Genomic DNA, 24,450 nt, shown 5'->3' with positions numbered 1-24,450 from the left:
TCACTCTCTCTCTCTCTCACACACACACTCACACACACACACACGTGCTCTCTCTCTCTCCCTCTCTCTTCTCAGTTATTCTCTCCTCTCAGGATCAGTCCATACCTCTCTCTGTCTCACTCACTCCGTGATACCAGTGTGGGTGCATTACTGAGTGCAGAGGAAGTGTGCAGCTCTCCTCCTCTCTCTCTCTTTCTCTCTCTCTCTCTCTCTCTCCACTTGTTTACTCTGTATGTCCCACACACTCCTAACTGCTTTTTACTTCACAGCTGCTGCAGCAGTAGAATGTGTGTGTGTGTGCGTGTGCAGCAGTGGACTGTCTCTATCCGGGCTGCGTGAAGAACACGTTCAATATGCTGCACGAGGCTGCAGACTGATTCTCCAAAGAAAAAAAACAAACAACCAAGAGGAACACGGGCTCCAGCATTATTCAGTCATGGGTAAGAGCACATTTCTGCTTTGTATTAAAAAAACAACTTTTAAAAAAAAAACTTTGCTTCACTTTATTGTGTGTGTGTGTGTGTGTTGAGTGTTTGTTTGTTTTTTCACCTCTGCTCCAAGCAGATTTAAAGACCTCGTGCGTACCACACATTTTTGCCTTACATTATAAATGTTGATGCATTATTTGTCATATTGTTGACATGAAGCATCATTTGATCTGCTTTGTAATCAGTTTGTAGGATTATTTGCTTGCTTCTGATCCAGTCACTGGCTTAACTTAACTAAACAGAGCTTAGAGTTTCCAAGCTTTACTACTGAATGTTCAAAACTGTATTACACATATAATGATGCCTCGACAAAGCTTTGTGGCTTCCAAGGTACAGTAAGGACGTGTTTGATTTTGCATATGTATGTGGACATATGCATTTACATATTGCTGTCTTTGTGTGTCTGTGTGCGTTTTCCTCTCTGGGCATGGATTGAGACTGGAGATAGGAGTAGTGCGAACTTAATGGGAACACGAGTATGGAGAAACAGAGCCTTGAATGATGAAAATTTCTCACTTTAAAGCGGTTCTTCCAGAGCTGTTCAACTTCACCCGTTTGTGTCCACGCTAGAGAAACACACACTCATACCAGAGACACCTGAGACACTGTAGACGCACACAAATCGCAATGTCTGTCTGAAACCCTGTAAATGCAACGTAGCGAATACGTCGTTTATTGTCCAGTGCCACAATCAACCTGACACGAGACACCCAGGAGAACGCAATCGGCTCTTAGAAAACCAAAAAAAAGTTGCCTTTTGTTCTGCAGATTATGCTAAACTTGGACACATGAGCAAGTGTAGAATTCTGAAGAACCTGCGTTTGATCCGTGTCTAGATGGCTTTCAACGAATTCAGTTGAAATTCTGCGTTTGATCCCAGTTTAATCACTGCCTCTAATGAATCTCTGTATTCAGCTAAGACTAAAAATCTGTGTATGAAAGAGATATTCCAGGTAGTATGGCAGAGCCTGTTGTTTGTCTGTGTTTTAATGTGCAAATGAGAAGAGAAGAGCCTTCTGAACTAACATCAGATGACAGATGACTGTTGTCTCCTGTAGTCCTCTCATGTGATAGCCACTAGAGCTCATCAATAAGGGATTGCCATTTAGGTTTAAAGGATAAAGAAGACCTTTCGGGGTACACGGAGGATTAGCGGTTAGCACGTTCGCCTCACACTTCCAAGGTTGGGGGTTTGATTCCTGTGTGTTCTCCCCATGCTGCGGGGGTTTCCTCCGGGTACTCCGGTTTCCTCCCCTAGTCCAAACACATGCATGGTAGCTTGATTGGCGTGTCTGTAGTGTATGAATGGGTGTGTGAATGTGTATGTGATTGTGTCCTGTCATGTCCCTGTGCCCCATGCTCCCTGGGATAGGCTCCAGGTTCCCCGTGACCCAGCAGGATAAGCGGTATATAATATGGATGGATGGCTGGTTGGAAAACCTTTCATTGCCACCCTCTTTCTATGATTTTGCATGTCGTTTTTCGCTGGAGCTTGATCTTGTGCACTGTTCAAATAACGAACTAAACATCTGTACAGCCCTGAAGACATCAAAACCAATTATACAATCTATATTATTTATATGACTCTTTGATATTTTATCATATGGTAGAAGTCAGTGTTATGATCCTCATGTTAAAAAAAGTGTACTTGCATATTAAACCATTTAGTTACAGCACTTCATACAGTGATTTGATCTGTGGCATGTGAGGAGATTTTCTATTTTCTGTTTCATTAATCTAATCTAATCAGTGCAACCTGGTCACACTGAACCAGCTGTTAAATGGTAATTCCTGTCTCTCCTGGGTCTTATTACATCTTCAATAGCATCTCTACTGCATCTTTGTTCTGTTATGTTTATTGAGCGTTCTTGCTGTTTTAGCAGTTGAAAAGTTGCATGGAAATAGCACAGCGCATGATATGATAGCCGACGCTGAATTTGAGCACAATTGAGATTTAGCCCTTTGTAGAACAAAAAAAAAAACAAGAAAAACAAATGAAATTAGAAGTAAGTATCAGTTTGCAGAGTGGTTCTGCCATTAGCAGTCCAAAACAAACTCCAGCATGTTTCCTGGGAGCAGTCCGGGTCAACACACTGAAGAGGATGCACTTTAAGATGAAGTGAGAGTAGTGCTTTCTCCCAAGGGTTCTTTCAGACTCTGTGAATCAGACGGAGCTTAATGCACCCGCAGTTCGGCCATATACTTTGAGACTTTTTAAAGGACTCCAAGTTCAATTTTCCCAAGCACATTTTTCACAAGTCATATTTATTCAGGCACAGACCCTTCTGAAACATTGTCCAGTCAGGACGTGTGGAAAAAAAAAAAAAAAAAAAAAAAATCTCTCTTAGAATTAGGGCCCAAATTTAGGCGACTAATTTTAGGCATGGCATGTCATTCCTCTTAGGTGAGAAATGCATTTAGGAAGGGAACAAAAGCACAGAGGGATTAATAGGAGTAATATTTCAGCCATCATACTAAAACAGCAGGAGGATTTGCCTCCAGGAACGAGCGAGCCATAACAAAAAAGACCTTCGCTTCAAACCTCTTTGAACCTTCTTGGAAAAAAAAAAAAAAAGTCAGTCGTGAGAAAAGACTTTCCTCACCACGCTTTCCCGGTAAGTGATTGTAGTAGTTTGATGACGTATCGTATAGCTACAAACACAAATGCAGCTCGGCAAACAACAGTCAAGATGCCATTTTCACAGACTCACCTACTGTGATCAGTGGAATATTGGAGCTTTGTTTTGGGTCACTGTGGTGAATAGCTGACTCGAATATGAAGAACACTCTGCTAACGTGTGGCGCATTAGGGTTAAGACGCCATCCATTTTTCTTGCATTACTAAGAGCCGATGAGGTGAACAGTGGGTGAGAGTAAACAAATCCACTCAGATAGGCAATAAAAAGTCATTTTGATGAGAGAGAGAGAGAGAGAGAGAGAGAGAGAGAGAGATTTAAGTGTAATAGGAATTATACAGACAATGATATTTCAGATTTGCTCGACTAGATTATCTTTATTCTGTACATCCCTTTCAGAAAGTACCTTTCGCTTTACTGATCTCTTAAGCCTCACAACCTGGCACCGAACTCTAACCACGATGATCTGGAGGTAACCGCTTAAACATGATTTGTTTTGCCTACAAAATAAGAGTTTATTGGCTCTTTGGTTTTGCAAGAACTGTGCAGTGGTAACAATAATATTTAAAGAAAGGACGACATGGCATAAAAGATGTGCTACATCAAATGCTTCTCCACTAGGTCTGCCTGACACTTATCTCGAACAGATACACATCTGAGGGTATTCCCAGTGTAATCCCTCCTACCGAAGGCGCACTGTTGATGAAAACCAGAGCGCTGATATTAATTGCACACTGCGCAGAGCACTTCATCGGTACATGTTGATCAGTGTTTCACGTTTAAGCGTGAGAGGCTAGAAGATGTCAGATATTTCCAGGAACTGCATTTAGTTTGAGAGACGGACGGAACAAATACGAGCGAAAGCATGACGTTGAAAGGAAAATGTGTGTTCGATTGTTTGTAAGGTCATAGTCTAATAGTCATAGATACTGTATACAGTACTGTTTAAGCACTCTTATGTTTATGTCGACATTTTCAGCCGTTTATAATGGGTGAATTCGGATGAATGCATGAAAAATCTCTAGTGATTCATGTGTTTCAGACAGACTAGATACCGCTGCGTATGTCCATCCAAGACATGGACATCCCATAGACATCCAAGACTATTAAGGAGATATATCACCTGCTCTGGACCTTATCTGTGTTTGGCCGAATGACAGTTCTGATCCTTTTATGTTTTGTACTGTAGCAATCTTTGGTTGCTTGAAAGCAGAGAACATCCATTATACTGTGTTCTCCCACTTTGCGGTTGCTCTCGTGCATTGTTGTTTCAAGTTTAGGGGGTAAACAGTGACTTATTCAAATTCAGAGAGACTTTGCGTGCAGCCCTGCGGATGTTTTGAATCTAGATGGGCTTTTTTGAGCTGCGAGCATGTGGCAAAACTGTGGAGGAGCTGTTTGATAGGAAAACACTGAAGAGGAACACTGTCTGTGTGTTTAGGAACACTTGTGTGTGTGTGTGTGTGTGTGTGTGAGAGAGAGAGAGAGAGAGAGAGAGAGAGAGAGAGTTGCTTTGTCTTCTTATGATAATGTAGAGACTTGTTTAAAAATGATAATATTAAATGTTAATGTATTAATTAATTTATTCTCTGTAGCGTAACTGCATGACAGATAAGGAGGAGCTTATTATCACCTATACTTCTTTTTGGGGGGGGGGGTATGTGGGTTCACACCACTGTCATCCTGGTTCTTGGTTTTCCTCGTCCATTCCTCTCTCCTCGATACATCTCTAATGTTCTTACCCTTTCCTCTATTCTTATTCCCTCCATTCCTCAGCACTCTTTCTGTCTCTTTGTCTGTCTGTTTCTTGTTCAGTCGTGCACACATTTCCAGTGTGGCCTTGAGACAAGGAGCAGACAGTGTTTTGTCCAGCATGTGCACAGCTCTCTTCGGAACACTCCATAAATGCCATTTTGCATCCAAGGACACGCTAATGAAAGAGCTGTTGAAAGAGCCTTAAAGTTCTTCTTCAAGGAATAATTCATCATTCTTAGCTCCTGGGTAAAAAAACAAAAAAAAACAAAAACTCCCTCTTTAATAGAGAAGCCCTCTTTGTGGGGTTCTGTATAGAAACTTACAGGGTTCCCTCAGTGGCACAAACCAAAGAACCTTTTTTTTTTTTTAAATAAAAAAAAATGTAATAAGTATACAGAAATTGTTTATGCTGTATTCAACACGCAGAATTGGCAGATAAATGGCAGATTATTTATCGGATTTTATGCATTGATTCTAGAATGTAGCAAAATTATCTGGCATGAAAATAAGAAAATTTAAAGCTTGAAACGAATCAAGGCTGGATAAATGTACAATTGATTTATATAATCCATAATCTGTAATAATCTCATAATTAGAACTATTAGATCAATTTTAAAGATATTTTCACTTCCATCCATCCATCCATCCATCCATCCATCCATTTTCTGTACTACTTATACTGGATATTTTCACTTGTTAAGACTGGATTAAAAAAGAAAATTAAAAACAATTGTTTAAATCTTCATACATAGGGTGCATTTTAAATACAGCCAATATTATAGGTACAGTAAATGAGACAGGCTTTTCACTGTACTACTACACGATACCAAAGACATTTAATAGTTTTGTCATAGTTGGAGGTTACATAAGGAAGGATTACTTCAGTGGAGTTTAAATGCTAACCTACATGTAGCATCAATAACAGGATCGTAATCAGTAAAACAACTGATTGAGAGGGTGGCTTAACATTGCTCAGCCTTTGATTGGGAGACAGCGTTTGTTCAGATGCTGATGAATCAGTTCTGGAAATGATTTACATAGTTTTAACATGTACAAGTTATTAACCCATGAACAGTCCCACAATTAAATACTTGAGGAAATGTATATATATATATATATATATATATATATATATATATATATATATATATATATATATATATTTCCATTAATTCTTACTAATTGGAACACATTTAACAGCACTTCAGTGATTTATTTATTTATTTATTTATTTATTTATTTATTTTTCCAATTCACCCTTCAGATTAGGAGTCATGGACGTCTACCCGCCGGTTGAGTTGCCCGTTTAAGGGAACTGTAGAAGTGTTTATTGACCACAATGGACCAGTAGTAAGGATTTACTTTTACAACTACAAACCTTTTATGAATTCTGATTGTAAACCATTCCACGTGCCTAAATATGAAATTACAATCAAATATTTGTAGGTATTTAGACTTCAACACACTAGATAGGATAAGATTACGGCAGTGGTGGCTCAACGGTTAAAGCTCTGGGTTACTGATCAGAAGGTTCAGAAAGGCTTCAACCCCCAGCACTGTCAAGCTGCCACTGTTGGGCCCTTGAGCAAGGCCCTTAACCCTCTGTACTCCAGGGGCGCTGTATCATCTCTGACCCCAACTTCCTAACAAACTGGGATATGCAAAGAAAATAATTTCTCTGCACTGTAATGTATATGTGACAAATAAAGGCTTCTTCTTCTTATTATTATTATGACCTTATTTTTATTATGACCCAGTGTCATCTTCTATAAGACTATCAGCTTCATGGTTGAGGCATGGTTGACTTTTTCACCACACTAACAATATTTTCACTATATTACCCTCCCCGCACTTACTATATCACAATATTGTTCTATACTACCTGTACTGAATTGTTTTTTTTTCTCTCTTTTTTTTTTTTTCCTCTATAAAACACTGGCTTACAGATGCTGTTCACTGTTTAAAAAAAAATAAAAAATTAGCCCCTGATGTGACGCCAATTTGGCCCGTCGTATCCAGAGTTCAAACTCGAGTGTCTTGTCTTCATCACCACAAAAGAGATCATAATCACTGTAGTTAAAAATAAAATACTTTGCTTTCTTTATCTCTCGGTGTGTTTCCAAGGTAACAGCGTGCTGCGGGTCTCGTGTGCGTGGAACATTATTGTGTGCCATTTGTTTGTGTTTTCTCTTTTTAGCATATAAAAGCAGAGGGTTGGTTTGCATCCGAGACACACAGCAGATGTCCAAATTCACAGCGGACCATGAGGTACTAACAGGCCAAGAACGAGTGCTGCAGAAATAAACACTACCAGAACTCTTCTCTTGATATGATTACGATCCTCTAACTTATACTGACCTTTATTTATTTATTTATTTATTTTAATTTTTTTTTTTTTTTTAAATTGACCAATAAATGAAATCTAATTGATTTATTAGTAAAGCTGCATAACTTCAAAGAATCTTAATTTGCCAGCCTCTCCTGTCACTTTTCTTACTTTTTGGTGTTTGTGAGATATAACAATTTGACCAACAACTGACCACTATGTAGGCGTGAGTGTGAGATGGGATCATTAGCGCGAGGATTTCTATGTTCTTCATGTTTATTACTGCTAATGAGTTTCCTTTGAGAGCTTTAACAGGATGATGGGGGTGGTTTGGCATGGTGATGCGTTATGGCAGACAGTCGACTCGGAGTGCAAGGGTTGTTAGTGTAGCTGTAAACTGAACACAGAGCCACTGACAGTGTGGGGTTAATGGAGGGAGTGATAGAGGAAAAGGAAATGATTGACACTTACTCAGAGAGAGAGAGAGAGGAAGAATGGACAATGAGATAGAAAGATCCTCTGAGCTGCAGTGAGAATACTACTCATTAAAACTATTGCATCATACCACTCCCTTTTTGCCACACTGTCTTTCTGTTACACACACACACACACACACACACACCTTCTCAGAGTGACATGAAGCGTACAGCATGCATTAGGCAGTAGATGTCCCTTGTGGAATCACTCACTGTCATAGAGGAACACACATCTGCTTTTCTCGCTGAGATGTTTCCCATCAAGGGTTTGTGCTCCACATGTATCTGAGGACATCTGCTCAGACGATTTTATTTACTTCTACTAGTACATCAAACTCAGAATCCCTGCCGAAGCATGCTTGTCTCCCGTCTGATGTTTCTACATCGTCAATCATCAATTATCCCAAATTTATATGAAGAGTTTTATTACAATACGCAACCACGAGCTCCACTTCTCTGACACACTGCAGACAAGTATTCCATATTATATTCCTTCATTTTATTAGTAGAAAACTATCTACTCAACGATTTTTGTAGGCCTACAGAAACATGTTTTTTTTTCTTTTTCTTGCTAATCCCATGGAATTATTCATACACTTACCGACCCGGCCAATTTAATAGGAACATCTGGACATCCGTAACATTAATTATCCAAATCAGCCAGGTTCAGGTAATGTTCACATCAGACATCAGAATGGGGAAAGACAATGTGATCTCAGTGACATTGACTGTGGCATGGTTGTTGGTGTATGGGTATTTCAGAAATACAACAGTCAAACACAATGGTCTGTAGAGTTTACACAGAATGGTCAAGGACAAAAAACAACCACTGAGTGGCAGTTCGGCTGGTGGAAACACCTAGTCAATGGGAGCGATCAGGAGGAGCTGAAAGGATGGCCAACTCAAATAATCACTCTTTACAAATGTACTGAGCAGAAAAGCATCTCAGAACGCACTAAATGCGTAACATTGAGGTGGATGGGCTAGAACAGCGGAAGACCACATCAATTTCCAGTCCTGTCGGGCAAGAACAAGAATCTGAAGCTACAGTGGGCCTTGAAACTGGACAGTTGCGGTTTTTCCAGCTATCTGGTTTTGTGAGCCTGTGTATACTCATATTCCTGTCTGAGGCTGACAGGACTGAAACCCAGTGTGGTCTGCTGTTGTAGCCCATCTGCCTCAAGCCTCAATGTGTTGAGGTTCTGGCTGGCTTCACCCTGCCTGGTTGTTTGAAGTCATATGATGAGCTGAGCTAGCTTGAGGGTTGGGAGGGATTGGCAAATTCAAATTAAAAAGGCACTTTGCACAATAAAATGAAGAAAATAAATACATAAATAGAACTGCCTTCCATTACAATACTACAATTTAAATACGGAAAAGTCACAAACGCATGCTGTTAAGAACAGTGTTAAGAATTTAAGAAGATTAAGATGGTTTAAAATTCACTGGTTGAGCTCTGTTTGAGTTCGCAGTTCTCACTAGGGCAGATCTTCACTTTCACCTCTTGTATTACCTTCCTTGAATACTTTACGTTTTTGTAAAGATGTAAAACTATTTAGATAATATAAATCAAATTTGTAAGGGGGCACAGTGGCTTAGTGTTTAGCACGTTTGGCTTACACCTCCAGGGTTGGGGGTTTCCTCCGGGTTTCCTCCCCCAGTCCAAAGACGTGTATCATGCCTTGTAGGCTGATTGGCATTTCCAAATTGTCCGTAGCGTGTGAATGTGTGTCTGTGTGATTGTGTCCTGCGATGGGTTGGCACCCTGTCCAGGGTGTCCCCTGCCTTGTTCCTCGAGTTCCCTGGGATAGGCTCCAGCCGTAAAAAAATTTTAAGTCAATTTAATATTACGTTATTTTTTTGTTGTTGTTGTTGTTGTCAGAGTTTTTCTCACATTAGCTAAATACAGCTCTCCGACACAAAGCTTTAACTCTGCAGAGATGTACTCTCTGTTACTATATTTATATATTTATTTATGTACCTATCTTTGCAAAATCCTATAAAGTATTACGTGGTAAGAGTTTTATGGTTCACCTCAGAGAGTGAGCTTTTCTTTGAACTGACTGGGTGGAAATGGAACAATAACGGTATATGTGTTGGGAAAGAACCATAAAAGCAAATCATCTTTTATGTTTGCCTCCACTCTCTCACTGTCTGGGAATAATGTATCTGATAGGTAGGAGTTTTATTGTGACTGGAACCATTGTTCTCTGTTTACAGTCTCTGTGTTTTCCAGAGCATATCAGCTCAGAGAAACCACTGGGATTCTCATCATTGTTAACTAAAAGCTCGACTTTACTTTAAACCCTCTTTAACTGTCATGTTCACTACTTAGCAATGGGTGGACAGTTGATCCAGTAGTAACTCTTTATCACTTTTAATGTTAGTAGATTTATGATATAGTAATATAGTTGTCGTTTTTAAATGCACAAGATATGTGGTGTATGTGTGCACAGCTGTGAGTGTGATACTGGTTTTTTTCCTTTCACCTGGTTGTTTTATATATCATATTTATTAGAGGAATGAAATCAAGGGCCATGAGATTTGATGTAAAATTTCTCTTTTTTTTTTTTTTTAAATTAAAACAAGTCACCTTGTCCCAAACAAAATATACGCTGTAGCTAAATATTTTAGAAAGAAATGAATTTGGTGTTCGTTTTATTTTCACTAGATTTTTAAATGTTTGAAATAACCTGATATATTTTATTCAATGCTCATTATTTGGTTCATTATTAAGCGTGGCTCCAAAAGTTGGGATGAGATGTTTAATATACATCACCGGTTGAAGGAGTGACAGGTGAAAACCAGCAAATTACAGTCATTTACCATGAGGGAAAATTTACATACTCTAAATATTAAAGTAAACAATCTTTTAGGAAAATGGACACTTTCGCTTATTTCACACTAATATAGATTTTTAATAAAGTAGAAGCAGATAATTACTCTTACTTTACACACACACACACACACAAATGCCCCAAAGGTCTCAAATGAGAATTCTAAGGAAGCTCAACATTTTTTTTTCCCGCTCATTAAATATTGTCATTACATGGCTAAGGCTACTCTCGTCTTCATCCAGGCCTGCAAAATTTGCAGTAAGCAAGAACTTTGGGCTTCACACCAGACTGCTTCTTGTTCATGCTTTTCTGGTTAATGTGGTTAATGTAGACAATGCATCTGATGAAATTCATATAAGTTCAACAATATTATCAAAGTTACTTATTCATATTTACAGAACTTTTATAGAGCTCATTTTTTCTCATGTCTGAACCAAAGTCGGATTTTGAAGGAAATTACATACATATCTAATAGTCGTTCTTTTATCGGACTATGTTTATTCCATCTGGCACTGAAGGAAAAGCAAACACTAATACTAAAAATATACCTTGCCACTGTTGGCACCTTGTCATATAGCAATCAGAGACAGTTCAGATGGTAATACAAGGCAAACATCCAGATCCCAGGTGTGTTAACAGTGACTTCATCAACTGACTCCATCAACTGCTGCCAGCAACAAGCTGTGACAGTTACTTTTGTTTGCTGATAAGCTGAAACAGCTGTGTATCTAGTAGTAGCTAGACTTAGCAAGCGAACAAATCAGCTAGCCTAACCATTTAATTGCAGCAAGTTACTTTAAACAGGAGTTTCCTAACTGTGAAACCTCAACCTGTTTTGTGGAAGCAAATTTATGGCCCCCAGAGCTTGTTTTAACCAGACCAATACAACTCCGCTTGTCCATGAATGCATACAGTACAAATATCAAAGCATCCAACGGTGTAAAGTCAGCCTCACAGCCTGGTGGGGTTTTATTTTCCTCTATATGTAACATTTGTCAAATGTACTGCATCACTGCAAACTTATCATTCTCCAAGGATTTAAGATGTGTCTTAAAAAACAAAGTTTTATTGAATCCTGCAAATTTTTAGACATATTCATATCTAAATCTGTTTGAACAACAAAATTACAGATAAAGAATTTCATTCAATAGTTCTTGATAATTGCTTCTTTTAAAAAAAAAAAAAAACAACAACAGCAAAAAAAAAAAACAGTATGTACTGTACACTCAAAAAATGAATTCATTACTCTTACTTAATTTAATCGAAGAACGTTTTTACACAATTTAATTTAGTTCATTCAAAATAAATCAGTTTAGTCGGGTCAGCACAATTTAGTTGGTTTAGGTCAAATTCATTTACTCTAGTATGTTTAATTAATTTACTAGAGTAAATTAATCACTATTACTATTACTATAACATTTGTCAAGCTAAATTTTCTTATGTAGGCCCAACTTATTTATTTTTAATTAATTTACTCAGGTTTAATTATTTTTCACAATGTATATAATGAACAAATAAGAAAAGACTGGTGTCAGTACTGATATTAGTAGAGATCACTGAATGTCCACAGCCTAAGCACAAGCGCCACTCTTCAGCACAAAACACAGAATTCAAAAACATTACAGAAGCTCCTTCAAATGTCCATCATAGCTGAACCTTAAACACTAACATGCCTTTCCCTTTACTGAAAAACACATAAAATAACACTTAATCCCTAAATTTACTCTCCTAATGCAGTCCCTTGCAAAGCATGCTGGGAACTACAGATCCACTGCCCAGTTGGTTATGTCAACAAAAATGATTCATGTAGTTTGAACACATATGAATTAAGTAAATTTTAAATATATATAAAAGTTTTAAATATATTAGGTGGAGTGAACACAATGAAATTAAGTTGGACCACATGTTCAAAAATTGTGTTACTTTAGCTCATTCTAATCAATTAAACCGAACAAGAGGCAATATATATATATATATATACATATATATATATATATATATATATATATATATATATATATATATATATATATATATATATATATATAACATTTACACTATTGAAAAAAATTGTCTAATATAAATAGATTTGATTAAATCAAATGAACGGATTGATCTGAAATGTCATTTTACTACCATAAAACCACTTCTTTAAAAAAAAAAAAAAAAAACTACACACTTTTACACTTTCCTACAAATTATTTAAAATCTATCAATTTGCATATAGTAGCAACATCACTGATAAATGATTTTATAAAATAGGAAACACTGCTTCATGTCATTGTAGTGAGGCCCTCTATTAGACCCTCTCTTTATTTTAGTTGGATGCGTTTGTGAGCTGGTTGGTACGTTCTCAGGACAGCCGACATTAATAGGAAATGCTCAGACACTGCAGATGTAAGCTGTCTGAAAAGGTCAAACAATTATAGACCCCCATTTTGGTCAGGTAGACAGAATGATGTTTTTATTTCTAACAGGAGAAAATATTTGAACTAAAGAAAGGTTCCCTAAGCAACCTGACAAAGAAAAAAAATATATACCTGATGTCATGTAGTTGTAAGTCGAAGCACCTGGTATAATCTTGTGGTATAATCTTGAAGACTTTTTGCCAGTCATCTGATGGAGTTCAATAGTTCAGATGAGATGCAAAAATTCTTAGAGGTCATAGCGAGTTTCAGACCTGTTGACTTACAGCTACTAGACAATTTAATGACCTGGATGACAGCTGGAGTACCTTTATTTTCTTGGCCAGAGCACAGCTGAGCTAAATGTTGGCAGAAAGCAAACTACAAAATATATTCCTGGACTAAAGCTGAGAGAGACAGAGTGTGGTAATGATCATACAAGAATGTTCTTAAACATAACAGGTATAAAACAAGCGGTAATTGTAACTACATGGAGTTTAAATAAAGCTGAAGTTGTGTAGAACTCTGTTTATACTTAAACTGCTGAACTGCTTCTCTTGTGTTTCTGAGCTCTTTCACCTCGTCCATCTTATTATTAACCTTTCTTCGGACTCTTTCGGCTACATATCAGGAGCAAGTTATTACCTGTACACATGCAGTATACTGTATGTCTTTGTTTCTTTTTAACAGTTTGCAGCATGGCAAGTGTAAGCAGACGAAAGAAAGCAGTACGTGTGTGTTAGGTCACACCCCCTTCTCTCTCCTGCGCACTTCTTTTCTTCATGAGGACAGAGAGATGATCATGCGAGGCCACTGGTCCTCCAACACCCTGGCCATCATCTTCCTCCTGCTCTCCACTGCAGGTGAGCGCCGCTGGGGATCTACCCACAAACGAGAACATGAGAGCTTATTTTTAAATAAATAATATGCTAGTTAGCTAACTTGCATGCTAATTACTGAAGATTCCAACTACTTACATTGAGGTTTCTAGCAGTTGTCATGTGTACACAGGTATTGTAAACAAATACACGTACATTATTTGGAATTGGTTTTTTTTTTCTTTTTTTTTAAAGTGCACCAGAAAGGATCCACTGGGACACAGCAAAAAAAAAAAAAAAAAAAAACATCAAGCTACTAGTTTGTTTATATTTTGGGAAATACAGTAGTACCAACTACATTCATTAAAAAATATCACTGGCAGGTCCAGACAAAAATAATAACTTTGTGAGTGGGATTAAATAACAGTCCCACATACTTCTCTAGTTGAGACCAATTAGAATTCATAGACCACACTGGCAGTGCTGGTGTTTCTACCTATTTTTTCCCAGTGTGTTTGGACAAGCAAACATTTGAACATCTTTGGAACCGTACCTATTAATAAAGGTAATACACGCTATCAAATGACACATAAAATTGACGTTTTGTAGTCATCTTCACAATTTAAACAAAAAGCAGATCATTTACAACAAAAAAAGAAGTAAGTACACCCCTACATTTATCACGCCTTCAAATCCATCTAATTAGAATCAGGTGTTCAAGATTGTGTGCCAGTGATTAGAACCTGCTTAGGGAGTACAGGTGGAACCTGTCTTATTTTTACCCCTCTCATATCTAGTGTCTGGTGTTCCCTTTGCTATTGAGGTGGGTGGTGTCATCATCTAAAGATCTAAAGAGTTCTGTAAGACCTTCAGAAAAAAGGTTGTGGATGCCTATGAATCTGGCAAGGGATTTAAAAAGAAATACATCATTCCACTGTAATGAAAATCCTCTACAAATGGCAACAGTTTCAAACGACTGCCAATTTGTCCAGGATTGGCCGTCCCAGCGAATTCACCACAAGAGCAGACCGTCTGATGTAAAAAGAAATCTCCAAGAGCCCCAGAATTTCGTCACGGTATCTGCTAGTAAGTCTTGCAACTGTTGGTGTCACAGTGCATGCATCACAAAAAGAAAGAGATTGCACAAATTTGACCTGCATGGGAGGCGTGCCAGGAAAAAGCCTTTGTAAGACTACAGTTTGCCAGTGAGCATACAGGCAAAGACTAGACCTTTTGGAATAATGTGCTCTGGACAGACGAATCAAAGATCAAAGAGAGTTGTTTGGTCACAGTAACAGCAGACATGTTTGGTGCAGACCAACGACAGCTTTTCAGGAGAAGCACCTCATACCAACTGTGAAGCATGGTGGTGGAAATGTTATGGTTTGGGGTTGCTTCGCTGCCTCAGGGACTGGACAGCTTACATTCATTGATTCAACTATGAATTCTGCATCATATCAAAGAGTAATTGAAGATAATGTGAGGCCATCTGTCCGAAAGTGGAAGTTGAACCGAAAGTGGACCTTTCGACAGGATAATGTTCCTAAGCACACGAGCAAATCCACCAAGGAATGTCTCAAAAAGAAGAAATTGAGGAATGGCCGAGTCAAATCCCGGATTTGAATCCTATTGAAATGTTGTGGGGGGATTTGAAACGAGCAGTACATGCAAGAAAACCCTCAAACATCTTTCAACTGAAAGAATATTGCATGGAAGAGTGGTCAAAAAATTCCAGCAAGCCTGGTGGACAATTATGCAAAATGCCGGCAAGAAGTTATTCCTGCTAAAGGGGGCAATACAAGCTTCTGCGAAAGGGGGCAATACTAGCCACTTTTTCCACAGATGAATATCTCATCGATTGATATTTCTGTTGAATAAATGATTGCAAAGGTTAATTTTCCTTGTGGTTTTGTTCAAGTATATCAACTTCATTAACAGGCACTGTTTCAAAGATATAGTTTAAAATTTTTTGCTTGTTCAAATATGTCAAAAACCCAACAATTTCCATGAGGTATACTTATTTTTTTCACATGACTGTATATGCAGATATGGATATTTGCAGTACTAAACAGATACACTATATGACCAACAGTTTGTGGACACCTGTTTGAGTGAAAGGTTTGGACGATAGTCACGTAAGCCAGCAGGATCTAACAAACTCAACTTGACCTAATATAGGACACGAACAAGTCAACAAGGGCATGCTGAAAACACTGTTAGACCACAGGACAGATTATCAAGTGGTGCTTTAGGAAATTACTGCGGTTAGCTTACCTAATTGCTCTTAATTACTCTTATTCAGTTCCACGCAACAAGCCTAGTGTGCAGAGACATGCCAAAAATGATCAAATGAGAGTACCACAGTTAGAACCAGTGATTTACCATATGATTTAGCTACCAGTTCCCAAAAGCATGCATGTAGAAGGACCGGCTATGCTAAATTCTCCTAGGTGTGAATGAGTGTGTGTGCATGGTGCCCTGTAATGGAGTACATTCCTATCCTGGGTGTATTCCTGGGATAGGCTCCAGATCCAGCAATGCTAAAGAGGTTAATGAATTAATGAATTAATGATAAGGGTTAGCCTTCTATATAGAGTGTGAGAGGTGTAAAAGTTCTCTTATATGTTTTAAAAATTGAGTTAACCCTGAAATGAGGTGAAGCAGAAAAAAGTGCATCTGACCGCAGTTAGGAAATGATACACAACTACAGCAAGCAAGATTTCAATAGGTATGGTTAAAATAGCACTGCTAATTTCAATAAAGCTCAGTAACAGACAATTCTATCACCCAAAAATATGAGCAACTCATTTATCCTGTACATTACACCAACCTGGGATACAACGTAATCAATGAAACAGACTCTTTCCAAGACTATGGTTCTTCATTGCCATGAAAAGCCTGCGATATCACATCTCCTATATTTTTCCAGAGGCAGACATGGTAATTGGAACATAGATGGACACAATTATACCAAGTCATTTGAGGACAAGGAGTATTTTCGAACATCTGTGATTATTTAATATCTTTTAAAAGAAAATCTCTCTCACAGTCAGTCAGCCAGTTATTATAAGCAAAAAAAAAAAAAAAAAAGGCAACACAATCTGCCATTATTATAAAATCATAACCAGGTTGATTTACACGCCCAAAGTGTCTTGCCAGGAAACACATGCTGAGTCTCCGTGTTGGCCAAAAGTCTCATGAGAAGATTTAACCTCTATAAACCCAGTGAGCCAACCAGAACCTTGCGTCTAGGTTTAATGAAGCACTAGGCCCATCCAAAATGAGTCTCTTCCTGAACTGAGTAGACATTAATATACATACATAAAAACATTTGGTAGATTATACATGCTGCCAAAAACAAATCCAAAACCAAGGATAAAATCACTAAATTTAGTCCCTTTCCTTGCCTTTATTGTTTTTCATAAGAGGTATTAAAGTACCTCACAATACCATAACAGTTATACATCTGTGGTCAGGTTGCACTTTTTTGCGATCCAGTGTAAGCATGATGACTGAGGCAGTCCAGAAAAGCAATACGATCCTATTATTCAAAATTATGATGAATTTGACAGCCTTTATGAAGCGTTTTTAAAGTTTTAAATGGTAAGGTTCGGGTAAAGATAGGGTTACAGAGTATATGATTTTACTTCTTTGTAGCTCGAAGTGGTTCAAAGAAATCACTGCTGCTCGTGACAATCCCTACAAATTTTGCGTGAGAGGAAGTGGATTGAAGAAGCAGGACGTGCTCTGGTGAATGTGCCAAATTCAGTTTTAAATAGATGGGGGAAGGTACAGGAGGGTGTAGGCGGTAGTATGGGGGTGGGGGGTGGGGGTGGTGGTGGTGGGGGGGTTCAGTTGTTACCTGCTAAATCACTTCAGCATGTGTCTAACTGCACTGCTAGCCAGCTCTCTGAATGAAACACACATCAGAGCGGTTACCATGGAGAGAGATAGAGACAGGTATTTGAGCTGGCTGTCAGGCAGGTGTCTCTGTACCCAGGCACCCGCTGGAGAAACACTCATTTAGCATTCGCGCCATTATGTGAGAAGTGAACACAAGCGCTGGTCGTGCTGATAGCACCAAAACACTGCACAATGCTAATAATGCAGCAAACAAAAATCAAAACACATTGATTGGGTTTTGCTGCCATAGTAGAAGAAAAACAAGGCTCAACAGGTGGTTTTCATTTCATATGCCTGGCTTTCTCCTTCTGTTCTTTTCTTCCCCCTAAATATGAGAACCTTGTATTACGGCTTGACTTCTTGCCTGTTTGGTTGATGGAGACACAGCTGAGGTGCTGCCAAATAACTTCCCCTGCTATTCAAGGCTCTTTATGGGGTCAGAGGTGCTCCTGCAGGGCTCTTTGGCTCTCGCGTCTATCAACACTAATTTATTACGACCATTAACAACCCCTCGGTATGCCCGGGCACACAGGTATTGGGCTTCGTTAACACGGGGTCAAATGCGGGCATGAAATTTGTTGTTTTGGTTCGTAATGTAATCATTTCTTCATTATACATTCCCATAATATCATTTTTGGAATATTGCTCTGGTTTGATGTCATTCTCTAAATATGTGTTTAGGAATAATCTGTTTTCATTTCTCTGTGTATTAGCAGCTGATTTTTATTGTACTTAGGCAATGCAATGTAGTAATGCACACCACATACCTTTCCTGTTCATTTTAACAAAAGAAGAATGATTTTTTTTAATATGAGTTACTTTTTACTGTTTTTGTTTACGTTATAAGAGAGGCATGGCTGGATTTGACAAAGATTTGTCATTTATTACAGAACCCCCCTTTTTAAAAAAAAAAAAAAAAAAAGTAATAATATTTCCATGGTGTTTATGTACTGTATAAATATGTGCAGTGTGTATAATTTTGTGTATTTATTCTCCATAGTTAATGTCCCATATTTTTAGGGTGCCCCAGTTTTCCCTAGGAAAGTCACTTGACTGAAAATCCAAACACATTTAGCAAGGTTTCATGACAGAAAGATATGCAAAGCAGTTGAAGATGTTTCTGAAGGTTTTTTTTGTTTGTTTGTTTGTTTGTTGTTGTTTTTTTTTTTTTGTAACATTCCTGCATCTTTTATTTTTAACCACTGTGTAACAGATTTGCATTATGTCTACGTCTGACTTCAGTTATTCTGGTTGTTAACGAACATTATACCACGGTACTATTAAATCCTCCATTCATCATTTTCTATAACAGCAGCTCTGACAGTAGTGTTGGCTGCAAGGCAAATCACAGGTTTAACATTAATGCAGTGGTTTAATTTGTTATTGCTTCTATAGTAAACAACTTACACAGGGCTTTATTTATTCAGAGGACACTCCGAATAACTTCTTAAAAATGTGCTGTTGATGATATGACAAAATTTCTGTGAGGAGATGTTTATTTAACGTTTTGGTTTTTTTTGGAAGGAGTCTCCAGTATCAGCGCCTTGTAACAGTCAGAGGTAAAGCTGTAACTTTTAAGTTTTCCAGCATGGGAAAGTCTTTAGGACAGAGGAATTGGTGGTTTTTAACATGACAAGCTGCAATTTTCAGTCTTATTACCTTCAAGAGAAGGAGAGAGAGAGAGAGAGAGAGCGAGAGAGAGTGAAAGAGAAAGAGAGAGAGTGCTGCTGCTGTAATGTAAGTGATAACAGGAACTGACTTCTTTTATGGATGTTCAACAACAGTAACTGTAAGAGATAAAACAGATAATAAGTACGGCATATCATTCGTTAATAATTTTTTAAAAAATGTTGGCCAATTGCTGTGGTATATGTGGAATAAAACATTTCAGGATGTGCTGTTACGGGAAAGCCACTGGTAAGGCATCACACCCTGTCATTGATTATTTTCCTATACCATTATGTGCTGAAGTGTTTTATTACTTACTTAACATGAGTTTCGGTTCTATAGTAGATAAGCACAATAGTAGATAGACAAAGAATCGAAGCGTCCTTATTTACAGTCTAAAACATACAACATATTACTGTAAAAAAAAAAAAATTTTAATAAATAAAAAGATCTCTTTACTGGCAGAGGGCCTGAGTGAGTTCTTCTGTCTAGCCAATTTATCTGTCCGCCATACTCTTACGGTTCTAATCTATATGCAAATGATGGCATGTCTGCACTCCTCCTGTTAAAAGCCAGATATGATCTTGGAGGCAAGCAGCTGAGGTTGCATTCAGACTCAATAGCAAACATATATACCGCATATGAAAGGCAGAAGAACGGACAAAGGTGCTCATCTTTGCCATATCAGATATGACAGCGTTTGACAGATCGGTCAGGATTTGTCAGTTCTGTGTAATTACCGATGTCAGGACTACTTCATGTTTGTCTGAACGGGCTACAATATTGTATGGTGAAGGGCAAGCAATAGATGATCATTCATAATATCTAATGATGCAATAAAAAAAATCTGTAATGGTGCCCTGTGTATAATTGCATGAGGTACTACATTGCATCCTGTCCTATATAAGCAAAAACTGATTTATGATATGATATGGGGGGAAGAAAAAAAAAAAAACCAGAAAGAAGATTCCCAGATGTAAGACATGCAAAGACATGGACTTGTATTGAACACTGAGTTGTAAGTTTTTCTTCCATTATTTAGTAAAAGACATCTGAAGAACATGTGCCCTGTATGTTCAAGACAATCAGACTGGCCATTTATTTTTGAAGTAAACCATACTCATCACATGTTGCACATTTATTTTAATATAGACTGAACATAGCAGACTGATCTGTCTAGGCCAGTACATTAATGCTTGCTATGTATTTTATGATCTACTAAAGAGATCAAATGCATGTGTACAGGCAAGTGACATGATCTTTTATTTATTATATTTCACTTGGATTTAACTTGCATATGTTCAAATGTGAAATAAAGCATCCCCAGAAACCGCAATTCTGTTACACATTACTCGGAAAGACTTCATATGTTCAAATTAAGGAAGACCTCAAACGTCTTCAACCTAACCCTCTTTGTATTGTCTTTCTTTGAGCAGCTCTTTCAGCACACTTCCGAGTTTGCGAGCCCTACTCTGACCACAAAGGGCGATATCACTTCGGCTTCCACTGCCCTCGCCTCTCTGACAACAAGACGTATATGTTCTGCTGTCACCACAACAACACAGCTTTCAAGTACTGCTGCAACGAGACCGAGTTCCAGGGCATCATGCAGCTCAACCTCACCACCGCCTCTGACGGTTTCGCTCACAAGTGAGTAAGAAAAGTACCAGTAACTTAGACAATTTCATTTTAAACTGATGCAACATACTATAGTGCAGCCCAAAAAAACATGAAGCTGAGCTAAAGTTATGAAGAAAACACTTAACACTTAATATTATCTTACCGAATCTTGTCATTTCATGTAGTGGTGTGATGTTACACAAAATGTACACAAGAAATTTATACGATAATAATGTGATGTCTCAGTATGATACGCTTTTGATACAGCAAAGTTAAGCACTGCCTGAATATGTGTCTTGTGTTTGTGTGATCCATTCAGCACCATGTAACACAAAACCAAAGCTGTGTGTTAGAATCCAACAAAATTCAACATTAGTTCTCTAACCAAGCTTTCACAGGTGGGGAAAGTTACCATGTTTCAGCAAAAAAGATTTCCAACCACATAGTTCTCCAAAACAGCACACACAAAAAGACCTGAGACTAGCCCAAACGTTTAGTTCACTGGAAAAGGGAAAACTTTTTCTTTTTCTTTTTCTTTATGTGTTAACTGACTTTTTTTCTTAACACCTTTTTTAAAAAAAAAAAAAAAGTCCTAATTTGGTGTTGAATCTAAGACTCTGGCAAATCTCCTGGTGCCAATCTCAATGAGGTGTGACTGAAGTCAAGTAGCTTTCTGTAATTCCAGTGTGTTTTTGAATCCTGGGTTCTCCACTATACCAAGTTACTCATATCTGCAGCTTTGAAACTAAATTGGCCAGGAAATGCACTGTGTTAAATCATCACAGAGAGAGAGAGAGAGAGAGAGAGAGAGAGAGAGAGAGAGAGAGAGAGAGAGAGGTGTTCATTTACATGAAGTCAGTGCGGATACAGTAGTATTAGCACTGGCTTACATGCTAGTACGGTAGTCTGCTAGCATATTAGCTTGTGAAATCTTAGCCTGTACTTTGAATAAGCATGTATTTTTAAACCCCTTTAGCCTCTCCTGATTCAAAATTAGGAGGAAGATACTTTTTCAGGAGAGGCAGTGTGGGCTTTATCCATCCATCCATCCATCCTCTATGCCGCTTTATCCTTTTCAGGGTCACGGGGAAACCTGGAGAGTATCCCAGGGAGCATGGGGCACAAGGCGGGGTACACCCTGGACAGGGTGCCAATCCATCGCAGGGCACAATCACATACACATTCACACACCCATTCATACACTACGGACACTTTAGACATGCCAATCAGCCTACCATGCATGTCTTTGGACTGGGGGAGGAAACCGGAGTACCCGGGGAGAACATGCAAACTCCGCACACACAGGGTCACGGTGGGAATCGAACCCCTGACCCTGCAGGTGTGAGGCGAACGTGCTAACCACTAAGAGTGTGGGCTTGATTAAGTATAAAATGTTTATTACATCTCACGTAATATAAGCAGAATTTTATAATGAATAGCCTACTTCATTATGCAGGCTGTTGAAGGGATTGCTCAAAAATACGCAGACGCATCAAATCAAGACCCTTGAACAATGTGTACGCCGTATCATATGTTAACGCACCCTGAAGGCACTTTTTCAGGTTTTTTTGGTCTGGTTTGTGAACTCCACTTTGCTGGGTTATGATATGCATAATATGCAAATGGTGTAGATTTTCCCATTTAACAAGTTCAAAAATAAGGCCAAATGCATGCCTGCAGGCTGAGTAGCAATGAAGCTGGTGTAGAGATATATAGACGTTTCTCTCCTGGATGCTATTGTAACTTGTTTATCCTGCCAGCTGTCTAAAGATGGGACATTTATATGTATGCAGAGTATGATTTGCTTTCACATAAAAATAGTTTTCATCACATTTTCTGACTATAGTGGAGAATAGTTAGTTGTTGTTGTTGTTTTTTGTACTGTGACTATTCAGAATGTGCCAGCCTAATATTAGCTCTGTTGATGCCTTTCCAAGTGTCCTTGTCTATGCTTTGTGAAGTGCAATTAACAAATTGTTTATGCTGTCTAGCCCCAATAGTCATCTTATTAATTCATGATGGAAGTTCTAATCAGAGTAATCTATTTTTGAATTGTATAGTAAACAATGTCTTAAATCAGCTGTGTGTGCATAATGCAAGAATCTTGCATTGTGTGTGTGTGTGTGTGTGCGTGTGTGTGTGTCAAAGATTTACATTTTTAATAAGTTCTGAGACTGTACAACTGAAAGAGTGTCCAAACTTTTGCACATGCAATAATTATTATTTTTATTTTACGTTCATCAAATATAAAGTAACTGTAGATTTTTAACAAATAATTTTCTACAGAATTCAGTTGTATTTACTTCTTTTCACAAAATATGTGATTTGGCCAAAGGCAGGCGCTACCTATAGGCAGAGTGGACACTTGCCCAGGGCCTCTGGCTTGGAAGCGGGGCCTTCATAACATCACTATACACTAGTCCACCAATCAAGATGGGCAGCAAAAGACTAGGCTCTTTGTCCAGTGGATATTGATGAATTGTCACACACCTGTAGTGAAACCAATTAATATCACCTTTTCAAAGTGGGTCCCAGCCTCTGAATGTATAGCCTGTAGGTGGCCATGGCCATGATACCATCCTTAACAAAGGAATAAGAGATGGTCCAGATGGTCATTCTTAAAGATTAAAGAGGGTCATTCTTTAAAACTTTTTTTAGTGTTTACCTTAGTTACCTGTCACAGTATGTTATGTTTACACTCACAACCGGGTTTTTTTATTATTATTATTTTAAATATTGTTATTCTTTTTGCACTACTTGTTATATCTGACACTTTCACACTAGAACTGTGTACTGGTCTCATACTGTGCCCATTGTCCTGTTTTAGTAGTTACTGTAGGCCTACTGTTTTGTGTTGTGTAGGGCTTATTTAGTTCTGTGTCATCTCATGCGGTTAGTGTGTTGTTTTATGTAGCACCATGATCCTGGAAGAACATTGGTTAGTTTCACGGTGTACTGTACCAGCTGTATATGGTTGAAATGACAATAAAAGCCACTTGACTTGACTTAAAGTTTCATTAATATGGACATATAAGTAAAAATCGACAAATATTAATAACAGATGTTGTATAAATAAAAAAGGTTAGGAATCATATTTGTTTCCTGGCCAGGGGTGCCCAAACTTTTGCATACAACTGTAGGCGCACATGATACAGTACACTGGATAAGTGCTCACTCGCTTTTTCTACATTATTTTAGTCTTACAACCTGGAATTTAAAATGGACTTAGCTGGGATCTTTACCATTTGATTTACACGATAAGCGGTTGCAAACTGTTTTAGACATTTGTTGGTTGCATAAATATTCACACTCTGGATGGTAGAACCACCTCTGGCTGTAACTGCAGCTGCAAGTGTTCTAGGACATGCCTATCAGCTTTGCACATCTGGATTCTGTTATTTATACCCGTTTTTCTTGGCAAAAATGCTCAAGCCCTGTCTGATTGGTTGGAGACCAATGGTGAACAACAATTTTCAAGTTTTTCCGCAGAGTCTTCATTGGCTTGAGGTCTGGACTTT

At 38.2% G+C, this 24,450-nt stretch overlaps 1 protein-coding gene across 2 annotated transcripts in view; it reads left to right on the top strand.

Moving 5' to 3' along the window:
• The first annotated feature begins 356 nt into the window (after positions 1–356).
• Positions 357–24,450, top strand: part of shisal1a (shisa like 1a) — a 37,432-nt gene continuing 13,338 nt past the window's right edge. For both annotated transcript variants that reach the window (XM_053650232.1, XM_053650231.1), the window contains exons 1-3: positions 357–440; positions 13,614–13,786; positions 20,749–20,962. In XM_053650232.1, the coding sequence (XP_053506207.1) occupies positions 13,720–13,786; positions 20,749–20,962 (281 nt within the window). In that variant the 5' untranslated portion in view covers positions 357–440; positions 13,614–13,719. The remainder of the gene's footprint in view (positions 441–13,613; positions 13,787–20,748; positions 20,963–24,450) is intronic.

The sequence above is a fragment of the Ictalurus furcatus genome, chromosome 19 (assembly GCF_023375685.1).
Source record: "Ictalurus furcatus strain D&B chromosome 19, Billie_1.0, whole genome shotgun sequence".
Taxonomy (NCBI): domain Eukaryota; kingdom Metazoa; phylum Chordata; class Actinopteri; order Siluriformes; family Ictaluridae; genus Ictalurus; species Ictalurus furcatus.
The sequence above is the reverse complement of the archived record's forward strand: the minus strand, read 5'-3'. Positions and strand labels throughout refer to the sequence as shown.